The following is a 23079-nucleotide window of genomic DNA, read 5'->3' on the forward strand; positions in this document are numbered from 1 at the left end:
GCTACTGCTTTCCCCCTTGCCATGAGCCAAATAACTTAGCATCCTGCACTTGTATCTAACCACCATGAGTCTCAGATCAAAAGCTCTCCCTGCACATTTGCTGCCAGACATGGCTGCAGGTGGGCTTGTGGCTCTGAGGTTAGGCCTAAAAACGATAGGAGGGTTGAGGGATAAGGGAAGGGAAGTCTCGAGAGGAGAGGGAGGGGTAAATGTGACCTCATCCACTCTCATAAACACCACCCCCTGCCGCCAAATGTTCAATGACATCAGCAGTCTGGCAGGAAGTAATAAAGACTTGGGGGGATGAAATGCTGTTCATGTGTAGCCAGCAGTAGGGAGGCTGGAAGTAGTCTTCTGGATAATAGCTGCATCTAAAGGGAGCCCTGGGGACAGCAATAGCTACCTTCTTGCCCAACTGGAACACCAGCGAGGACAGGGTGTCCATAGAGGTGGAGCGCAGCTCAGGCGTGCTGTCAAGTGTCCGAACAATAGGGTGGATAATGCGTGAAGCGTAGTCGGTGAAATCCAGGGATTCTGTCAGCCGGTCCAGGGTCTCCAAGGCGACCCTGAGCCACACAGCGGAAAAACAGACCAACACAAAACGCTCACTTAAGCATGAGGAGGAGAGAAGGACATGGCCTGGTCCAAAGGACTTTAAAATAGCCTTGATGACAAATGAAAAAGTTGAAGTATTTGCCAGCTAGATTCTTCAGCATCACATTAAATTGTGGAATTGCAAATCAGACCAGTGGAACCCTGGTGTCTCTCTGGTATCACTGGGCCAGTGTAGATACATTTTCCATTTCTGTGGTGCAATTAAAATCTGATTTAGGAGATAATTTAACAAAGTTAAATCGATCCACTCTGAGTTAGCCTGGTTTTTAACTTCTCACTATATTCCAAACTACCACTACATGGGATTTGTAGTACTGACTTGCGGGCCTGCAGGGGCACATCAGGGGCATCAAACAGCTTGACAATGGGAGGCAGCAGCAAATGCAGGTAGTCGTCTAGGTTGGCACCAAACAGCTGGATGGCGTTGAGCAGCTGCAAAGGAGAGCACACACTGCTCAGTCGCACATAGCAGAACACTTACCATGAGAAGTTCATTTTAATGAGCTTGTTATGGCTACATTGTTTTTTTTTTTTCAGGAATCCTTAAAGAAAAGCCGGATGGTGTTGTATTTCAGCAAAGTGCTGGCACGCACGCTACACTCTGCATTGCTACGAGCGAATGAATGAGTGAGTATTTTATTTGTACGTCACTTCAGACCACAAAGATCATAAAATACAACACAAAGTGCAATGGAGCAATGAATATGGCATATTTCAAGAACAAAATTGCACTCACAAACACACACGGTGGGCCTGCTGTCTTATAATATACTACACTATAAGATGTATACAATGTAACCTTGATGTCGCTGGTTTGATTCCCATTGGATGTCTTAAATGCACATGTAAGGTTGAGGAAAAAAGTAAACTAAATGTAAAACAGTGGTACTCCTTCACTTGGGAATGTCCCAAACCACTTCAAACAGTTGCCAATAGTGACGGAGACATGTCCTCTCCTGAAAACCCAAATTCTTGCAGCGTGACTGATGCTGCAGCCCACGTCTTCGAAAAACTACAAAACATTCTCGTGACATTGTACTTTATGTGCCAATACTGTACATATATCTATCTACATACCACAGTGGCATGAATGCATCTATGGTAAGCACAGTTTGTGAGTAACTTTCTAAAAATACATTCTGTGCATCAACAAGTCTCTACATAAATGTTGTATAGTTTGATACAGGTTATATTATATGATATGAACAGTAAGACCGCTGTTAATGCACATTCTTTAGAACATAACTCACAACATGACTTCTAATAAGAAGCAGTAATGTACTCATGACATCAAAGATGTAACTGAGATGGTAAACAACTTAAGATTCAGCTCAGCTGGTCACGTCATGGCGTGTGGAGCATGTGCATGTGAGCGGCATGCATGGACAGATGGTGACGTATGTTTCAGCTAACAAACCCACCCCAACACCATGACCACTTCTGCTCTTTCCCCACACCCCCACGGCTAAATTGCATACGGCGAGACAGCAGGAAGCTGAGGTGGAGGTGTACAAGAGTGCGTGTGTGTGTGCTTTGGGGGGGGGGGGGGGGTTGCTGGCTGGACAGAACAGCTCCTTGAAATGATGGAAGTATGTTTTTCTTTTCTTCTCCTCTGGACTAGAGGGAAACCCGATTCCCAGTTCCCCCATTTTGTCACCCCCATCCTGTGCTAAAGATTAGGCTCCAGACCCTAGTCTGAGTTATAGACTATGCAGACTGTGGGCTGCTGGGTTATCTAATACTGCAGACTGTGAGACAAAACAGCACCAGAAGAGAGAGCACGAGAGGACCGTGCTTCTTAAGATTCTGTTTGTGCTCTGCGCCCAAACCATGATTTAAGGTTTGAGGGAAAACCCAACAACTACTGGCAGCAGCTGCTGAAACAGGAGAGTGTGTCAGCTACACGTCTATGCTGTCTTTGAACTGCTGTATTACAAGCGAATGGCTTAGACCTGAATGGTCTTGATGGATATCGATGGAAACCGCAAACAGAAAACAGCACCCCAATAAGTCAACTGTGTGCTGAGCTCCTGTGCTTTCTGACAGAGTGCAGAGTGATGGGAGTGCATTTTAAAGACACACTCCTCTTGGCAATGCCAGCAAAATTAAGTTATCGACTCAAATAACAACTCAAATCTGACATATGATCTTTTCAATCTAATTAGTGGGCTTTCTCCACCAGATATATCACACACAAGACGTCACTTTTTCTCCATCAATCACTACAACTGTCCAACGTCTACGGGAACTCAGTGGTCAACTCAGACCTAACATAAGAATAAAAAAAGTTATAGAACACATTATTCAGGGTCATGCTATACTGGCACATACATTCTCTTGCTCCACTGCTATTATTATTTCAGGGCAATGAACTTCAACTCTTCTATGTTACAGCTCCCGTAAATTTCTGTGTGAAAATATATAGCACATATTTCATCTTTAGTTACACTTATTTTAGTAAGGGCCCAACATAATATAGCTGCAAGCCCAGGATTTTTTACTCTTTCCTATACAGCTTCCTCTTTAACACGGTTTGTCCTGCTTGGAGAATTCTTATGGCACAGTCTGTCCAAAGTTTAGGCATGCAAAATTTACTTGCATGGTGTGGCCAACAGCAGGGGGAACAGGAAAAAACTCAGGTCAGGATTCAAACTTTTGCTTTTTGTTAATAGAATGATGGGATGATTGATCAGTTCGATCAGAATATTTAATGTAAATAAGACACTTGCTACCGAGGATTAAGATCAACCACCTGAGTGTGATTCATGAGGTTACTTATCTGTTCAACTATCTGAACATCAATAGTTCTCAAAACTCATCCTCGGGGCTGAAAAGCCTGCTGTCTTCTGATGCACACATAGGACACATTGGTGAAACGTCCTCTCATTTTCCAGGCAAAGTGTGGGATTTATCAATTCCTTTAAGCCAACAGCACTTTGTGGTCAACAAGGAAAGCTGTATGCTGGTAGAACTGGTAGCATAATGCACCAGATTTGCGAACAGTAAGAAATACACATAAAAACATGCTGCTGTGCATATTCATAACACAGACATTAAAGCTACTATAGGTTTCCTCAGAGCATTATCAAATGGATTTAGGCAGGACTGAATAAGTGCCTTCCATGTCAACTGGAAAGCGGCAGTTAAAAATAAGGTTTAAACTAAGGGCACCGCTTAAATTATGTAAAGGGAAATGACAGTAACTGTACAAAATGGAAAATGTTGCATTGCTCGAGGACCTGGAACATGATGTAACATGCTGGAGTGCATCATTAAAACGTACACACACTGAGGTCTCTGATGATGATACTGCTTATGTGCTCAGCCACAGCAGGCAGTCTGCTCTGTTTTTATTGTAAGTATTTTCAAATGACTCAATTTCTTTTTATTTCAGCTATTTCTCCGCAATCTGCTGAGTAAGAGTTTGTGGCAGCATCAACCTGTTTCCAAGCAGTATTTCATATTTGCTAAGCCTCTGCTGACGGCTCTCAAACCGCTTTTTCTTTTTAAAGCTTGTTCCAGCTCTGTGACCACAGTTTCAATTCCAGCCTTACTGGATTCACTTCTTTAACCTCTCTTGTCAAAAAAGTTTGGGATTTTTTAAAATAAACTTTTTATGTTTCTATTCCTTTTCCATCCCTGAGGAATTCTCTAAGTTTTCCTGCTGCAACAACTGAAATTGAAACTTGAAACTTGAAATTTAATCTGGTCTGTAATTGTGACACGTTAAATTTTCACGTGTCACAGTTGACGCCTCAACTTGTAATTTTTCTGAAGGTATAAATTACGTGTACATTCACATTCACACACATAATTGAACATTTTGACTTGTGTATGTAAAGAAAAAAAGAGTCCTGTGAATCATTTTAGGAGTGACAGCAGCTTGTCTTTGAATTCTGGTTGAGATACCCTTTGGCCTGCACTTCCATCACAAATTGTACTTCTGTGTTCATGGATATAATGAGACACAGTCCTTTAGCCCGGCCTGGGCCTTTAATCACAGAGCAGGACTGCTGATTTAGTCATCTGAGCTGCACCACATTGCACTCACCTTCATGGTAACGCTGCGCCCGGTGCTGTTGTCATGCATGAAGACACGCAACATGTGTGGGATAAGTTGAGGCAGGTAGAGCTTGAACTCTCCACCGAGCGCCACCACGATCTGCTCGATCAGAAGGATGATGGTGTTTTGCATGGGGTTGTTTGGCGTCCAGTACTCCTACAGGTCACAAAATAACATATGGCATGAAATGGAATAACATCATGTGAAGTATTTCTGCAAAAACTGATAAACAAAGGAACACTGTCCTTGCTTTGCATAGCACACAAGCTAAAACAGTCTTCTATTATACATGTCTAAAGGGATCTAAAAAGAGATACAATTAGACAAATGTACACGGCAGAATTTCAAATTATGATAATTCACTCTCTGAGCTCAAATATCACGTGTTGATAAGAATGAGTTTACCATCTTACTGAACAACACTTAAATAATATTAGCAGGTCGGACTACGAAGAGGCCAAAACTGTCCTGAAGTGTACAGCGTGATCTACAAAATGTACAAAACTAACTAAGCTAACAAACAGATGTGACTGTTGCAGAAGTTAAGCGTTTGTCCTAAATAAGAGTGACCTAAATCAACATGAGTCCAACTCCTGAATATAAATTTTTACAATATTCAGAGGGTACATCCAAAGCACGACCTCATTCACTTTGCTCTCGTATAGTGCTGAGGGTTTGTGTGGGTCTGAGGAATTGGGTCAAAACGTGTTTCCATCGATGAGCTGAGTGTGAGAGAGGCTTCTGGACAGACTCCCCTCCAAAAAAATACAAAGCTTTGACGTATCACAGGCGTAGAGGGTGCATCATGGTACTCGATGGTGAGGAACGGAGACAATTTCCTGTCACCTGGGACTGACATCATGTCTTTGTGTGGCTTATGACATTATTTTGAAAAACCTAGGCAATGGTGACTGTGTACATTAGAGATAATAGATATTGGAGTTAAGGTGAAAGACTTGAAGTCACGCAATATGTCAATCAGTCAATGGGCTTCAGCTGTGAGATCTGGCAGAGGTGTTTTGTCAGGGACCAGAGGTCTCAAGCAGCCCCCAACTTCCTGCTTTCCCTGCCTGTGGCAGCTGACTAGAGAGCAAGTGAGTGTACATCCTGAATGGCTATTCCAGCCCCCTCATCTGGATGCAGGAGCTGAGCCATAGAAAAAATGAATAGATTCTTTGTTTCGCCCGCCATTTATTAACTCAGAGGGACTTGAGGTGCAGCAGTCCAGCTCTCTCAATTACTTTTCTCAAGGAGTAGTTACCGCCATTGCAAAAGTGTCGGTAACACTGTTACGAAGATTCCGATACAAGGACAGTCATATGATATTTTGTGCCCTGTTATATGATTATGTGCTAGACAACTGTGTTTGTGCAAGTGCAAGGGCTATAGCTTTAGCAGCGGTTCCACATCATGTGATAAGGGGGAATGTCAGGAGTTCTCAGCAGTTTCCTGTTAAGAATGAATCAGACAACGTAAGTGGAAACGTACATCAGAGCCGTGCTGCTGTTAGGAAGTGTCATTTTAAGCTATGAGCCAAACTCGAAGGGGAGATTAAAGAGAATATTATCCACATACAAATAACATCATTTTCTCATTTTCCTAGTACCGCAGCCTCTTTCATCTTGCTAGTTAAGTACCACACCACACATGATGTGTACTGCTGGGTGACATGGGGAAAAACTCCATCCAGGGGCCCTGAACACATTACTCCTAATGAGGAAGGTGGTGAGCGCAACTGAGTGCAATTAAGAGTTTGCAGCTGTTTGCTTGACTCACAGGAAAATAAGAGGGGCTGGATGATCGGTGTGTGTGTGTGGGGGGGGTGTCGTGTTGACACAGCTACTCACTCTGATGAGGGTGAAGATGTCATCCATGTAGGGGCGGATGTGGATCTTCACAAAGCACACCACCATTCCCATCTGCTGGAAAAGGAACTGGAGAACAAAAAACACAGACAAAACAGAGATTTGCTTTGAGAATATCTGACATTATCAACCAGAGGTGAACAGACACCCACTCAACCAGACAGCCTGTTTCTTCTGTTTCTGTAGTGCTACCTACCTCTCGGATACTGGCATCGCAGACCCGGATGACATTGAGGAACGTGGGCATGACCTGAGGCAGGAACTGGACACACTTGAGGCCCAGAGACTTAAAGATGAAGGTGACGGCCTGGACCACCATAGTATGATGGTTGGAGAGTGAAGGGTCTCTAAGGATGCGCATCAGGGTGACGATTGCCACAGCAGGGTAAAACTCATCCAGGGGGAGGTTGCCCATGTTCACTAGCATCTCACTGGTGCTATAGTCCGCTGTTATGAGGAGGAAACAGAAGTTTTTGCTACAAATGAATCATACAGGACTTTCAAATCTTCCAAATTTTCCAAATCTTGACACTGCACCACTTCCTATTCCTTTTTTAAAAAATACCTGAGTACATGTGTACATGTGTACTCAGGTGTTTTTAAAACAAGGTTTTTCCACCTTCATTCTCAAAAAAAAAAAAAAAAAAAAAATCCTGTCAACACAAGCGCCATTTTAAAAAAATCTCAATCGGTGTGAAAAAGCAAAAACACAAATGAAATGCTGTCAAGAGTATTCAAAACCAACAGGAGGCAATGCAACTGTAAGACTAAAGGATAGCATAATGTTAGGCATAATAAACAAAGGAGATAACTGCACACACTGCTGTCAAACACAGGAAACACGCTGTCATCACAAGCCCAAAACTCCAGACTCAGAGGAGTTTTCACTTCAAACTTGATTCTTAAGAATAAAAGCTGTCCATTTAAACTACTTCTGCCTTTTCCACATGCGATCATACTATCAAAAGTATTGGAGCTTATTTTACAACTATAAATCCAAATCCAACCATAACTTCATCAGCCCAACTCATGTGACAATCTAGGACAGACAGCTCTGCTGTTATGACACTCAAAGAACATTATTCAGGCAATAATTCTCCAGCGTGTAAGTCTGAGTCCATCAATGGTGATTTATTAAATCCCAGACACCCTCCCTCTCCATTCAATCCAAATCAACACCTACTTCACACTGCATGCAGCTGAAAATGCTTCTGGTGCTGGCAATAAAGTTTGACAGCAATAATGTGCTGATGGGAGAGGAGAGCTGATATTGTTGGCGTGTTGCTGCTGGCTGCTTGTCAGTTCTGGCACCGACCTATATTGTAGCATTGGACAACAAATCAAATCGGGATTTCTTTTTTTAATAAGATGAAGCTTGACTGGAGTAGTTGATAACTATGTTCATCATGTTTAGCCTTGTTTAAACTCAGAGCATATCTATGGAAAAATAACTTTGTTCGCCAACAGTGCTGTTCCTCTTTTGGGTTACTTTCCTTCTTGTTTGGGCATTATGAGGTAATGCACAACGATGCTGGTTAAAGCGGTTACATAAGTTTTGGTAAAGTGAGTTAAAAGTCATGCCTGAGAAAGGACATTAGAGGTGCAAAGGTTCAGAAACAAAAACTGAGACCCAGACACTAACTAAACTAACCAAAGCTCTCGAGTCGTGGTTCGGTCTTCTGCGCCCCCACAGCGTTCAGACCAAAGCAATAACTAATGGTATGAGAGTCTTTTGTTTTGAGTGCCTTAACTGTCACAGTAAGAATTACAGGTAATGAGCCATTGTTAAATGTTTACCTTTTTTAAAATAAACGACACAAATGTTATTTTCTTATCTTTTTTTTGTTTTCCAGCTGTATAGACAACATACTGAACCGTGACCCTTAAATCAACGTACATATTGAACTGTGTATTCTGTGTACCGTTACACCCCTACAAGATATACAGGAACACTGCAGATGAGGTAACAGAGAAGTACAAGTAGAACTAGTTCTATGTTCTATGCTACACAAAAGTTACATTAATCACAGCACTTTGGCTGAGTTCAGATTAGTCAGTGTCTCCCATCATAACACTGCCTTGCCAATCACATAAGTGCTAGCTCACACATGACGAGTGATACTTCTGTTCACCTTACAATCCTCAAAATGGAAGATGAGAGAGTTGTGACAATCCTGTACCACAGTATTTTAAAAAGCTGTGGAGCGTTTTTGTGTCCGATAAGCCATCAAACTCATGAATTAATGTACAACTCACAATGGCTGTCCTGCATTATATTTCATCTTTTCATGAGAACCACAATCAACGCACCAGCCTCCTTTAAAGAGTGCCATTTTTGCCCTGAACACCCGGTAATTCTCACCTTTACCCTAAAATTTAGGATATCCATGTGATTGGCCTTCAAGTGCAGGAGAATTTGAGGCGCCGCATCAGGATTTCAGCAGTTGTGCCCAGAACTAGGACACTTTGTAAACAAATCAACAGCGGTGTTTTTTTTAGCAACTAAGATGCATATTTCATTTTAAAATAACTCGTTTAGTTAATGTTTTTGTGACACGCTATGTAAATGAGGTCAGTCTGTCCATTTATCTATGCAGAGCTATTGAGTTTTACAAGGCATCTGAGAACACAGACGTCTGGTACTCAGCGTTTCACTGGCCTTCTGCAGGAGTACAGTTTCAGCTGCTCCAGTTGTCTTCCTTTAGACTCTGGACTGCACACATAACAGATTGGCACGCAGCCTGCAGGCTACAGAGGGTAGCTTTGCTTTTGGATCTTTTATTATTCTAGCCTTCACCAAGTCTAGATAAATAACGGGCATTTATCATGAGAACCAGAAGGTTCACGTGTACCTGTGCAGTCCACAAACAGGCACCAGTGTAGCTGAGTGAGGCAGCGGGACCACAGTGATTCAGGCTTCAGCTCCATAGGAAAAGCCAAAACAACAGATGTACATACAGCAATGCACTAAGAAGGAATACACACCACTTCATCAATTTTATGACCCTGACATCTTGCAGTGACGTGATTGGTCTTGTTTGAAGTCAGGTGAGGAGATGGTTCTAGCCAATGACCCCCCACATAACAAAAACATGCTGTCAAATGTTGCTAGTGCTCCAGACACTGACCCTGACAAATCTGCCAACAGATGTACAGCCTCCAATTCTAGTCACAGTCCATTTCGCTGAAGAACAAACTGGTAAAACTATTAGCGTACTGTCCAAGGTCACATTCTGAGACACATGACTGGAGCAGACAAGTGGAGACCTGCATTCTCCATATACAATGCACATGACGAAAGACAGACGAGCATCTTTTATTGTCACGGTTATGAATTTTCAAGATCTCCAGAGGATGACGGCCTTTCAGTGACAGTATCCATCATAAGGACTGTCAAAACCTTCTGAATTACTATGAGAGTTTCTGTGGTTGAATCGCAGTCAACAGACAATAAATCCTAATGGATATGGATAGCCTTGCTTACAGTACATTAAGAGCCAAAACAACCTGAGTTCAGTGTTTTCAGTTCAGTTTCTAACAATTAATCTAGGTCAGAGGCAGGGAAGGAGAAAGAGTGGTGGGAAAGAATATGACCCAGATGTAGAAGCTGGAATACCCAAGTAATTACAGTGTTTTCACATGCATTTATCTTTCTGTAGAGATAATACCAAGGTAAGAAAATGCCTCAGGGGCTCCTTTCTGGTACATGCAGCTCATAATTTCATGTCTATTTGACAAAATAAACTTAGACACACACACACACGCACACACACGCACACACACACACACATTTAAGCATATATGGAGTGCTTGAGTAATCAATACACACAAAAAAGTAATGCAAATCATTCATTATTGTCTATTAAACAGATGCTTAAAGAGATGTCTGTCTAAAGTGGGTCACCTGAAATGAAATCTCTCTCCTCTAAAAGATCCCACTCCAGTTGTAGGAGTTATATTTCGCTCTGAAGTGAACCCTCATTCTGGAGGTGGTTAAGTTAGGTGTAGGTCAGACAGAAGCCAGAAATTAGATCCTGAAGACCACTGAATCAAAAACCAAAAGCCATACTTGCTGTTGACCTTTCAAATGCAGCAGCAAGACCTCTGAAAATTGTGTTTTGTCTTGAGTGAGAAGACATATCACTTCACTGTGCTCTATTTCCAATTAACTGTAGATTTATGAAATGTAAAACAGCCAGGATGTAAAGGATAATCATAAGTGCTTCAGGCGAAACAGAATATCACAGGTTTATGTGAGTCAGACTCAGCAATTCAAATAATTGAAGATGAAATCAGTTCCTCTCGAGTGATCATATTCTAACCAAAGAAAAATTGTGCTGCAAGTCTGCAAAGGTGTGCTCTGCACACAGCTCTTTCCACAGAACTAACTGAGGATTCTTCTTCTGCATTATGTTTAAACATGCAACTGTTTATAAAGATCACACCAGGTTACAATATTGTTCAATCCAGTGAGGCATGAAACATCTCACATCAATATGAAGAGCTGCTTTAGCAAATGTAGAATGTGACCCTCTTTTCTATTCACATAGCTGTTTTGCATCACTAAATCATTCATGAGTATGACAAAAATGGATGCAATCTTTGAGCTGCCATTTTATCAATCCGAATATTGCACGAGAACTGATGAAGCAAATATGCCTTGTTTCATATCTCAGATGCCTTTTCTGAATGACATTTACAGGCATCTCCTAAAATGCAAACTGCCACTTCATAAGTTTTGTGACCTTTAAAATCAGACTCGTTTGTTCCATCAAGTTAGCTCGCGGTCTGTCTTCAAGAAGTGACTTGCTGTGTAGGCCTGTTGCCAGATTTGTGCACGTCCTGGTTGGATCTGACTGTTTATATTTATGTAGAGACACACTATATCTGTTTTTATAGTGTACACACACATCTGACGACCTCTACATGTGGTTTCGGGAGCGGTTTAGAGTGGAAGGGTGTCAGAAAGGCTAACACCATGCCTTAGTGGAAACTTTTCGCTAAAATTACTATAAAAACAAGAGACCTATAACAGCTATAAACCAGGAAAAAAAAGCCATCACACTCATTATGATGAATGTTAGAAGTCTAAAGCCACAATAACACCAAGTCCATTATATACAGAGGCTTTACAAAACTATCCATCAGGCTCGCCCTCTGCCTCTGTATACACACACACACACACACACACACACACACACACACACACACACACCCCCCCCCCCCCCCCCCCCAGGGAACCAAATGGACCAACCCACACAGTGAGATTTAAAAAAGGTTCATGTTGATTTAGACACTTTCCAGCTGCTGCACTGAGAATTTAATACCGCTGTAATCACATGGAACACAAATAAAACTTTAAACTAATCCATTTTTCTTTGTGAAAATTTTTCCCAAAACCATGATTAGTAATACTGATCACAGGCCTACCTGAGTCCTGACTGGACTTGGACTCAGAGAGACTGACAGCCGAGGCGTCTCGTGACTGGTCAATCATGCCAATGTTGACTTTGTGCTTGTAGGGGTCCAGAGCTCCAAGAAGACCCAGCACACGGATGGCCTGTTGGAAACGCACAGCACACACACAGTTAGCAATCTTCTACTGAAGTATGTTTGCCCTCCACTAGAACACAAATCCAGTGGTACATAAATCTTCACGGAGACTTGAATTCTAAGTGCTGTCACCTCCTCATTGCTCTGAGGCTCTGTTAAAGTAGCATATTTAGCCACTTACTGGCAAAGTGAGGACTATTTGGAACATAAAGAAAATGTACATGAACAACAGAGATGTGGAATATTTTGCATGAGCAGTTTGAGAAGTGTCTTATGATCATTTTTTTCTGCAACTGCGTCCCCCACTTGAATTTGTAGTAAGTGCTGTAAATCCAAGCTGACACAGCTGGTGACCTCCACAAAGCAGCAAGCGGAGCCATCTTTCAGGCCTGCAGGTGGAGAGTACTTGGTTCTCAAAAGATATTTCTTTGGTTGGTTATAGTCATTACAACATACAAAAGTATAGAGCAGAATGAATAGTCAGGCTGGATTAAGCCGGAGAGTATTTCAAATTTATTAGAGTGGATCTGAGGGCCAGAGCTGCCAGAGCCTATGTCCTATGCCACCCACCATACACAGTGACAATGCTCTCTCTCAGACCCACGTAATGTAACAGGCAAGGGAAGAAACTTTGACAATTATCACTTACATCACAGCTCAAGACTTTGGAAAAAGTTCCATACACCTAACTACAGTATGGAAAATGTGCATAGCCTCATACTGTATGTATTCATGCGATTATTACTAGTCAGAGCCAATACATCTAAATAGACCTTCAGTTCTTTAATATATGTTAACAGGTAGGGTTTCTTGACTCATAACAAGTCACTAAATGACAGAGTTGGGTTCATGTGGCCGCTAAGAAAACTGTGGGGAAAACCAAGGGTTAGGAGCCAAGATGGAGGCACCGGTCCATACCTCTCTCCTGATGCCCTGGTTTTGTTCTGTCTTCAGGAAGTTGAGCAGCACCTCCAGCAGGGAGGGGTACTTGCGGTAGGGCTCCACCACGTAACCTGTACTAGCCACCTGCTGGCCCAATGTCCACAGCGCCACCTGGTGGAAAGTCAGAGGCAGATTCTCTTTGACATGTCACTGATGAAGCATAATGTTTCAGGTGTTTTCTTTGCAACATTAACCAAATATCCTTAATAAAATGCTACAAAACTTACTTATTAATTGGTTTATAAGTGTAAATAAAATTCCAACCATCAATCTTGTGTGCCTGCCCATGCCATCAATTCAGACTAACTTTCAGTGCATTATTAATAAGCCACTGGTTAATACTTTTGAATGATCCCTGTTGTTAGCTCCCATTTAAACTGGAAATACCAGAAGCACAATGCTCTCAAAATGCTTTCTGAGTGACTTCAAATTTTTCCAGAAATTCTAACCGGTTATGTTTATTGAATTAAACATGTATTTACTGTACTGAAGAAATAAATATTTTTCAGAACTTGGAGTCTTGCTAAGGAGAAATGAAGAAATAAATTAGAACCAGATGAAGCAGATTCATTTTCAGGACATACCTGTCGTTTGGCCAATGAGGAGGAGTCCTGCAGCATGTCCATTATGATTGGAAAAAGCTCGTCCATCCACTTCCTCATCTCCAGGCCACTCACCTGACAGGGCAGACGCAGGACAACCAATCAAAACTGAGCATATCTCCTACTTTGTCCAGTTTTCTGTCACTAAGAGTTTCTGGAATCTAAAAGGGACTGAATAATTACTTTTTACATTAAAATGATTGGTGAACCGAATCAGACGCCCTTATGTGCAGAATTTAGAAGTTATTAAAGCATTTGTGAAATTATTCTGATGAAAGCATTTTGTGCTCTCAGGCCATTCATCTTCGTGTCTGGGTCAGATTTGTTAGGAGGAATGCAGCATTTACTACAATGTATTTTTGGAGATTATTAACACGAGTCACCAGTATAAGAAATTTACAGATAGGGGCTTAAAGCTTGAATACAACCGTTTTTTGTTTTATTTGTTTTGTTTTGTACATTTTTCTTGTATTCCCTACATTTTCTTGTGTCTTCATGCGCTGGTTCCAGGGCAGCTGAGCGTCTGCCTCTTCCTGCACTGAGTCAACCCTGAACACTTGGTCTACCTTAGCATCTCCTGCACTCTGTCTGCACCACAGACTCTGCCTGTCTTTTACTGGGCTTTCCTGACTCCTCTGCAGGGGCTGCTGAGCCATCTGGATAGGGTGGAGCAACGCACAAATCCATGGGTGGGGTTCACCTCAGAAAAGGACAAGCTCAGATTCCTTGCATTAAAGTTGTTCAAGTGAGACTCAAAATGAAAAAAAAGGACTGTGCACAGCAAACGATTCTGCTCAGATTTATTGGGTAGAGAATCAATATGATACACCGGCTAATACTGTCCCTGTAGAACTTCAAGGATTGAAATATTAAATGCAGCCTTACCTGAGCCAACTCGCCAATGGTTGCAAGGACACTAATGACCACTCCAGGGTTGGGGTCTGGGTCTTTCAGCTTGAGGATGAGAGCCTGTAAAAGCAAAAGGTAGCAGAGTCACTTAAACCACTAAACCCCACTACTCCTCTTAAATTTTATTATCAAAAAAAATATTTGAGAACTTTAGAAAAGACTGTAATGGACTCAAAGGAGTCCTCCATGGAGCTAGCGTTCCATTCCTACATATAACAGTGTCACAACTATAACGGACTGTTGAAAAAAAGCATCAAAATTACTGTAGTAGAACCAGAGCTATCATCTTTTTTCATGCATTCTTCTTCTGGGTCAAAACCTGGCACCGACTGTAATTTACCCTCAGTGCAACTCAACCACCTCACTTCACGTGGATATTTGGGTGTTTTATGCTAACAGTGGCTAATGTAGCCACTAGCTTCAAACACTGATGAGGAACAGACGATAGAGGTCTGGTAGTTGTCAGACCTAACCAACACTGACTCAAGTGACATCACTTGAGGCAAGTTATCAGATTACACAGATCTCCCTGCAAAGGAACAAAAGGCTTCATCCAACTTTTTCCACAAATGCAGTAGTGCTCTCTCAGACCTGCAAATGGACTTCAATGGGTAAAATCTGTCAAGTTCACCTTAATGCTTTCATTTATTCAGAGACAGTTTGTTGAGTACACATGCTCCTCACAAGTGACAGCCTGGCTTACACTCATACACCTTCACAGTGGAGAACTAGTAGAGTTGTACCTTGAGGATGGGCTCCATATATGGCCGTATGAGGCGGGGGGCGTTGGAGACGAGGTGACCAAGCATACGAGCACTCTGCTCTTTGTTCCTGCCGACACCACTGTGCTCTAGCTCTGTTAAGATCTGCAACAAATTTAAAAAAGAATTTAGTATAACACACCCACTCTTCTATATCTTAAATAAATCTTAATGAGCTTACTTAACAATATTCATAATAGTTTTAAGGAAGCAACAACATTATGAAAACCTTCACTAGGTCTTAGACAGTAATACTTTGGGTTGCCAGGCTGTGTATAAACCATGGCCTTTGCTGCCCTCTAATGGTATCCAACTGAAACAACAGACAGCAAGTGAAGAACAAGCATACGTTGATAAATGTATGCGATGGTAAAAACCTAAATATCATGTTATTATTTCACATCGTCTCCATTTATAAGAATAACCCAACTGGAAACCATGTTCAAGTATGAAAAAACTTCATTTCACCAATGTCTTGGACAGAATGTTTTCATTCATTTCACAGCAGACTGAAAAGCAGAAACATCAAAAAAAAAAAAAAAAAAAGCTCTATTTCTAATTTGACTAAAAGCATCTATGTGGACTAAAAGTGATTTAGCATATTTCAATTTATTCAGATGGAATAAGCTCTCAGCCAAGATGGCTTTTTTCCTCCATGTCCATGTTGGTACAACGCCATGCCCGCATAAAACCTGGATTGAACAGACTGAAGCCTTGACCTGAACTTTAATCATTAAAATCCGTCACTTGCACTTCAGCTGTTAAACATGCCATTGGCCTCTGTGGGCATGTTAGTGTACCAAATCGGGTGAGGAACTGAAATGCCAATAAGTGCCAATAAGGAGGCCCTTCGATGGTTTCAGTTTAACACTTCAGCAGCAAACTCAAAAATTACATATAGGACCTTCAACGTAATAAATTATTAAACTATATATAGGGTGCTCTCTGCTGCGCCTCTCCTACCTGGATGAGCATCTTGCGTAGGAAGGGCATGACAAAGGCAGGGTTCATGCTGCTGAGGCGTCCGATTGTGCAGATGGCCAGCTCTCGGATCTCAAACACCTCATCGTTCAGGGCAACAAACAGCGCCTGCAAGTTCTCAGCCTGGGCGAGGTGAGCGTCAAAACGCTCATCAAGAGAAGCCAGCACACAGTACCGAATGTCTGGATCTGCAAGAGAACAGGGACAATGAAAAAGTCAGACATGGCCACTCTCTTATCATCATGGGTCATTAAAACTGTTAACAGGAGTGTATTCAAATCTGTCACAAAAGCAGAATTTAGTTCTCATCATTTCCAGAGATCTTGAAATATCATAATCACTTAAAATAAAACAAAAACAATAAATCCACATGATACTACCACCCCTTTCCTCCCCCTTTCACCTGGGTCGGTGATGCCAACAACAAGCAGCTTGCTGAGCACATCTGCAACAACCTGCACAGCAGTCTGGCTGACAACATGGCCACTGATCAGGTGGATGGAGGGGGTAAGGAGGCGTGAGCAGGTCCGAGCTGCCTCCATCCGGATTTCCTTGTGTTCACTATTCAGGAAGTGATCAGCACAGTGGCGCACAAACTGGGTGAGGGAGTGTCCTGGTGATAGAGCAAAGTGTTACAATGATCCATGAACTGGGAGATGCATTTTTGAATCCTTAAACAATGACTTGCTTCATCCTGCATTTGTGTCTCTGCTTTTGTGAACACGTGACTAGCTTGAGGACCTGTTTGTCTTCATCCAGACCGGAGCATTTGGCTTATTTCAAACAGTTTGGGATTTCAAAACTAAACCACTGAAAAAAGTCTGCTGGTGTGCTACAGTGTGAGTTCAACAACTTGTGTTTAAAAGAAGAGCCAGAGATATTTCATTCCCCACCATACACCACAAGACGACAAAAATAAGACTTTGAGATGTAATTGTGTCCCCACAGGATACTGTGTGCAGCATGAGCCTAGACTGCATAAGAGGTCTTTTTACCCCCCAGCAGAAATGAATTTCCCTTCGACACATGTGAGCATCGAGGCAGCTTATCATAATTCACATTCAACAATACTTGTTATAAACACAAATCTTGTTCCACACCTGAAAATATGAGGCAATAACTTGAAAGGGGAACGAGTAAAAACAAAGACGAGTGCCTTGTCAGGGGGAGGCTTTCTACAGCTGTATGGGTCCAGTGCAGAGAAGAGCTGGAAAACTGAAAAACCATCAACATAACCGCTCCAGACATTTCTGCAGTTTGCTTAATCTTTTCTGACAGACCATGTGTCCTCCCCACCTTGTGGCCCCAATCTTGCACCTAATGGCTTATGTCTTCATTTTAAATCCACAACACCAACTTCACTGAACTTCACTGAGTGCGCAGGCAGCGAGGCATTAACTCCATCTGTTATTTCTTTTCATACTTCATCATTCCACAGCCCACACTTTAGACTTATTTTTATTTACTGACAGAACCAAATTTAAGATGGATGGAGTTTGGTGCGTTAGAACAGAACTGGGGGTCTGTGCATGTTCTTCATTGTGTGGATTTTCTTTTGCTGTGTTTCTTAACAAATTAACTTGATAGCCTGACTATAAAGCTGTCTGTCAGTTCTTGCCTTCAAACTCAAAGCTTCCCAGCGTGCGCAGGGCCAGTGTGATGCTTCCTACATCACTGGCCTCGGGGATGTTTGTGAGGCTTGGCGAGGCCAGCTGGTGAGCAAGGCCTTTGGGCATGCCGGGGTGACGCAGCGGCTTATGCATCAACACCAGAGAAAGCATCTTCAGCAGACCGTCCTGGATGTCCTTCTTCAACTGGGGGATTTGACGGCTCAGGTCGTACAGCACCGCCGTCAGTGCAGGACTAGATGAACATGGCATAATGGACAAACAACCCAATATCAATATTGTTGTCGTCTTTAAATGAAAATAAAGAAGCGTGTTCTGGTGTGTTAATCAACAAATACAACTTTAATCAACTGCATAAGCCACTTAAGTGGAACTCTGGATTAAAAAATTAAAAATAAAATACAACACAGTAGATGGTAAAACCTTGTTAGCTGAATTAGCTTTGTGGTGAACCCATTCTGTCCTACCTGAGGCCCACAGCCAGCATGGGCTCCAGCAGCTCCTTGATGTCAGGCTGGATGCTGGGACCCATGGCTCTGGAAAGCATGCTGATACAGGTGAACACCGTGGCATCCACCTGCATGGTCTTTTGCCTCCTACACACGTGGAAGTGAAAAAACATGCATTAATGGAAAGTCTCATTTTTAAAACAGGTCTACCACAGAGGAGACACTGTCCAAAATAAACATTTGAGACTTAGACTTTAGTTAAGATCAAAGTAGCCCTTAGAGATTGAGGAGGGTCTCATACAATATAACATTACCAAAAACTACAAAACTAGAATGGTTCTTAAAACATATGATGCAACAATGATGAAGAACATAATGAGACGGGATATTAAAAGACAAATCAAACATATCGACATCTGAATATGAGGAAATATAATTTACGCTACACATAGACCACAAACTGTTTCATGCTTTTAATCACTGACTTGTGAGCAAAGTCTTTTGGTGGCAGGGCAGCCTTGATGATCTCGAGGACCTTCGAGAGGTATGGCTGGATTTCTGCCCTGACAGCAACCACTAGCAGCCCCAGGGCCTGGAAAGCTGCCGTCCTCTCCTTCTCCTTCTTCAGACAGCCCAGCAGGTAGCCCATAGTGTCTGACAGGTACTGGTCTGCACAGTGGATGGAACAACCAGTACAACAGGTTAAACACACACGTATAGACCGTAAAACATCTATCAGCTAACTGGGAAAAAATAGAGGTAATTTATCACAGCAAGCCTACACATACGAGGACAGAGGAGACCAATGAGTATCGGCAATGATCAGCTGACACAGTGATGGGAAATAATGCACAGCTGCATTTTACCGTATAAAACATGGATTCAAACTGATCTTGAATTACAGTCAATCATAATCAAGTCTCACCTGTAAAGATATGTGGCTGGAAGGCAGCCAGGCGTGGAAGCAGGTTGAGGATGGTCATCTGGATCAGAGGGTTTTTACTGGTCCTGTATTTCAGCACCCAGCGACACACCTGGACAAAGCACATAATGAAAGCTTCTGTCTACTGTGATTCATCTGGTGATCAGGACAGCTCTGTGTTAGTATTCCTAACATGCAATCTACGTTTTCAACACAAAATTCAACTTTTATGGATATGTTGGTTAACAGCATTCTAGTCCTATAAACCCAATTGTAATTGGCCATCGTCACGGGCCCTTGGGTCGATAAAACTCCTGGAAAGCGTCAGTGTTTAACTTGTTGTCAAACACACTTTAGACTTCTAAAAAATTGTATACTAAACTTAAAGCTTCAAAAGCATCATTCACTGCAGGGCTGCCATTCAGCCAAGGCCCTGGCTCTCACTGGGGAGTGAAACTTGACTGCAGACACAAGCTGATGGCACAAGATGGACAATGGCTGGGGTAGAGTGTGAAACAGACTCCACTACCCTTTGACACACTTTTTTCAAATGTGCATTTTTACATATAATCTGTGTGCAAGACATAAAACAAAAATACTAAGATAAGTAACAGAGAAAAGTGTAGAGCTGCAGAGTTTGTTGTCTGTTAAAAAAATGTCACAATCATGCTTTTTAATGAGTAACAGTAACGTAATAGAAATAGAAAAATGCAGTGGAATGGTATACACTTCTTCTTAAGCCAAAAAACAAATCAACTTATTATCACAGTGATTGTGAAATAAAGCAATTACTAACACAACTGTTGCATTCTTGGAAAAGCCCGACCTCTGCTGTAAACTACCTGGTCGAATCGCTCCTCCATCAGCTCACGGCAGTATCGGCTCTCCACCAGTGAGCTTTTGGCAGGTACTGGCGTGGCTCCGAAGGTGAGGAAGCCCTGAGGCGTGCTGTAGCCCAACAGGCCCAGGAGGGCGTTGGACTGCTGTGGCTGCACCGACTGGAAGCTAGTGAAGGGTGTGATGTGGCGAGGCTTTGTTCCAAATCCCATCAGCTCCTTGCAGTACTTATCATGGACCAGCTGCTGCTGTGTGATCTCCTCCATCTCCTCACGCATGCGCTGTCACAGAGACAGGACAGTGAGAGGGATGCTGCCCTTCCAGATGCAGGATTGTTTCCACAGTGAATCCAACCCTTACCTCTCCCTCCATGCTGCTGATGCGAACCAGCTCATTCAGGATCAGAAGAGCACCATGGACCCTGTCATCACGATTCATTCCTTTCTCTTTGGCCAGAGTCTCATCAAAGCCTTTCTCTGCCTCCTCAAAGGTTTGCTGTCACAGAAAAGACACTCATGTTGCCTATTACAAGGACATAGGTTTTCCCCTAAGGAAAGATATTTCTTGAGCCACTCTTACTTTGTACCACTGTGGTTTCTGCATTTCCTTGGTCTCTCTCTGAGTGGTGAGGATGAGACATGCTCGCAGGGCAGATACAGCCCCTTCTCGGATGGCCTGCTTGGGGTCCCACACTGCGTAAAATATGTTGTCAAAGAAGGGCTGCACTTGCTGAAAGAAGAAGGTGGGTGCACTCACAGCCAGCTCCCTCAACACCAACACCTGGAAAAGACAGATTATCATTTTACGGCTGGTCATTAATAGCCTCCCTTGGATTTACTTGCTTTAAGTTTAAAGATATGTCAATATTGTGCTTTCAGACGTCACTCAGCATTATTATCATATTATAATCTTTATATGATTCCAGGGCTCTAAGAGTCAACACTTAGTATTTATACTTTTCTTTAAGCAAGTTGTATGAAGTTGTTAAAATAATGTCTCTGTCCTGAAGTTGTTTCTCTGGTGTTACAACTGTCTTTGTGGGAATTTCACAGTAAAACTGAAAACTGTGAATCTTAAGATGTTCTTACTACATTTAGCTTCAACATAGTACACTATGTAGAAATGTGAGGAGGCATCACAAAGTAATGCAAACTGAAGCAATATCTGCTGAATGTTTGTAAATGACAAAACAATGGAAGAGACCACGCAGAGCTGCACCAGAGGAACATCTTTGACATTAACCATCAAACAATCATGTCAAGGAATACATAGTGAAAAGACATAATCACATCATGACTGGATTATTAGAATACATAGCGTAGTAACAGTGTCTTCTAATTAAAGCTACACTAGTTAACTGTATAGAAAACACACTTGTTTTATCAACTTCAGCCATAAAATCAATATTCAAACAGAACACCTCCGCTCAACTAACTGAGAAACTATCAGTTTGCTCTCTTTGTTGGCACAAAACTTTAAAGATCAATTAAAGGTTAATAATAGCATTCACTGCAATTATTTTGGTGGCTGCAAATGTTTTCATTTTTCCTGATGATGTCTTCACAGAGCCAGCGTGGATAACTGTCCACAAAAATATCAGCGATCATTTTCCTTTTGAGGGGGCCAGATCCCGAAACTCATTCTTATATCTTCTGAAAAAAAAACCCTAAATTTGATTTGATCAGTTTCTATTTTCACATTATTTCCTCTGTGCTTCGTGTTTTCATAACAGACTTCTTGTTGCATCAGAGAATATTTGCAGAAAAGATAAAAATGGTCAGAGTTCAAGCGTGTCACAGAAACCTTTACAAACCACTCACATCTCCTGTTCAACTGACAAACTCAAGCACATCCATATATTCTTTTACGGTGAGTCTGTTGGACAGGACAGCAGTCATTTCAAGATAGGTTTGAAACTGTTGCATTTGACAAAGACAATAAGTCAACAAGTTGAGTGGTTTTGTACCACACCCCAAAAAGACACTGGTATTCTGCTTTGCTGACAATATACAACACTGTCTCTTGAAGAGCAATGAGTATCCAGGGAAAGCTATACCAGCCACCAACGTGTCTGGTGCTGCTTTATAAAGTAAAAATGAAAAAGGCAGCAGGACAATGGGATAATCCTGAGTCAAGCTGTCCTTTGCCCTCATCTCCACCACACATAAACACCACCAAGAAGTGGTGTTATTTCAACAACAAACACACAGCTGCAGCTGTCTGCTAGTCACTTACTGCAGCATGACGTCTGCCTTCATTTCTGTCTGCTCCCAGCCACTCCAGGGCCCTCTTCACCTCAAACTCCACATACTCAGCAGTAAAGGTGTCCCCTGCCATAGACAAGTGGCCCATGGCTTTGGAGGCCATCTCCATCACCACAGGGTCACTGGAGGGGAGCAGGTTGCGCAGGTAGTTGGCAAAGCGGCTGATCCTGGTGGCATTGCCTCCCTCGACTCCGATCAAACTCACTGGAACAAATCATTGAGAACACACTGTTTCACACACATACTCTGGGAACTATTCTAAATATTTTCACATGACATCCATCCAAGGCAGTAACTTATCTGTAGCTAATTCCACCAAATCAAAAACTGAATGTAAATTTTGAAATTTGGTATGTCAAAAATTACAGCTTACCAATGGCGAGGATCCCTCCTTTCTTCTCATTGACGTCAGAGCTGGATACCAGCTCAAATATGTGATGGTTTAACTCATCGTAGAATGTGGTGGCTTCATCTTGGCTTAACTGAGAAAGGCACAAAACCATTATCACAAAAACCAGTAAGTGGGACTAAACAAGATTGGTAATTGTATCTTGTACCAACGATAACAAAGTATAAATAAAAGCAGATCTCTAAAAGGTGTACAGTGGGAAAGGTGACACATTTCTGTTCCCTGCATATTCTATACACTATTTAAAATCAAACTGAAGTGTGGATTCACATCCACTCC

At 42.1% G+C, this 23079-nt stretch overlaps 1 protein-coding gene across 1 annotated transcript in view; it reads right to left on the reverse strand.

Annotated features, from left to right (window-relative positions):
- The window catches only part of mtor (mechanistic target of rapamycin kinase), an 80293-nt gene that overhangs the window by 56357 nt on the left and 857 nt on the right, over positions 1–23079 (reverse strand). Inside the window, exons 3-23 of the mRNA XM_076740553.1 lie at positions 22765–22873; positions 22363–22595; positions 20707–20907; positions 20488–20622; positions 20133–20408; positions 19294–19402; positions 18854–19037; positions 18387–18515; positions 17910–18154; positions 16695–16904; positions 16274–16479; positions 15293–15415; positions 14526–14609; positions 13623–13715; positions 13015–13149; positions 11974–12103; positions 6740–6990; positions 6526–6612; positions 4667–4834; positions 935–1047; positions 404–566 (exon numbers count right to left, since the gene is read on the reverse strand). Coding sequence (XP_076596668.1) covers positions 404–566; positions 935–1047; positions 4667–4834; positions 6526–6612; positions 6740–6990; positions 11974–12103; positions 13015–13149; positions 13623–13715; positions 14526–14609; positions 15293–15415; positions 16274–16479; positions 16695–16904; positions 17910–18154; positions 18387–18515; positions 18854–19037; positions 19294–19402; positions 20133–20408; positions 20488–20622; positions 20707–20907; positions 22363–22595; positions 22765–22873 — 3384 coding nt within the window. The remainder of the gene's footprint in view (positions 1–403; positions 567–934; positions 1048–4666; positions 4835–6525; positions 6613–6739; positions 6991–11973; positions 12104–13014; positions 13150–13622; positions 13716–14525; positions 14610–15292; positions 15416–16273; positions 16480–16694; positions 16905–17909; positions 18155–18386; positions 18516–18853; positions 19038–19293; positions 19403–20132; positions 20409–20487; positions 20623–20706; positions 20908–22362; positions 22596–22764; positions 22874–23079) is intronic.

This window comes from Chaetodon auriga, chromosome 10 (genome assembly GCF_051107435.1).
Source record: "Chaetodon auriga isolate fChaAug3 chromosome 10, fChaAug3.hap1, whole genome shotgun sequence".
Classification (NCBI taxonomy): domain Eukaryota; kingdom Metazoa; phylum Chordata; class Actinopteri; order Chaetodontiformes; family Chaetodontidae; genus Chaetodon; species Chaetodon auriga.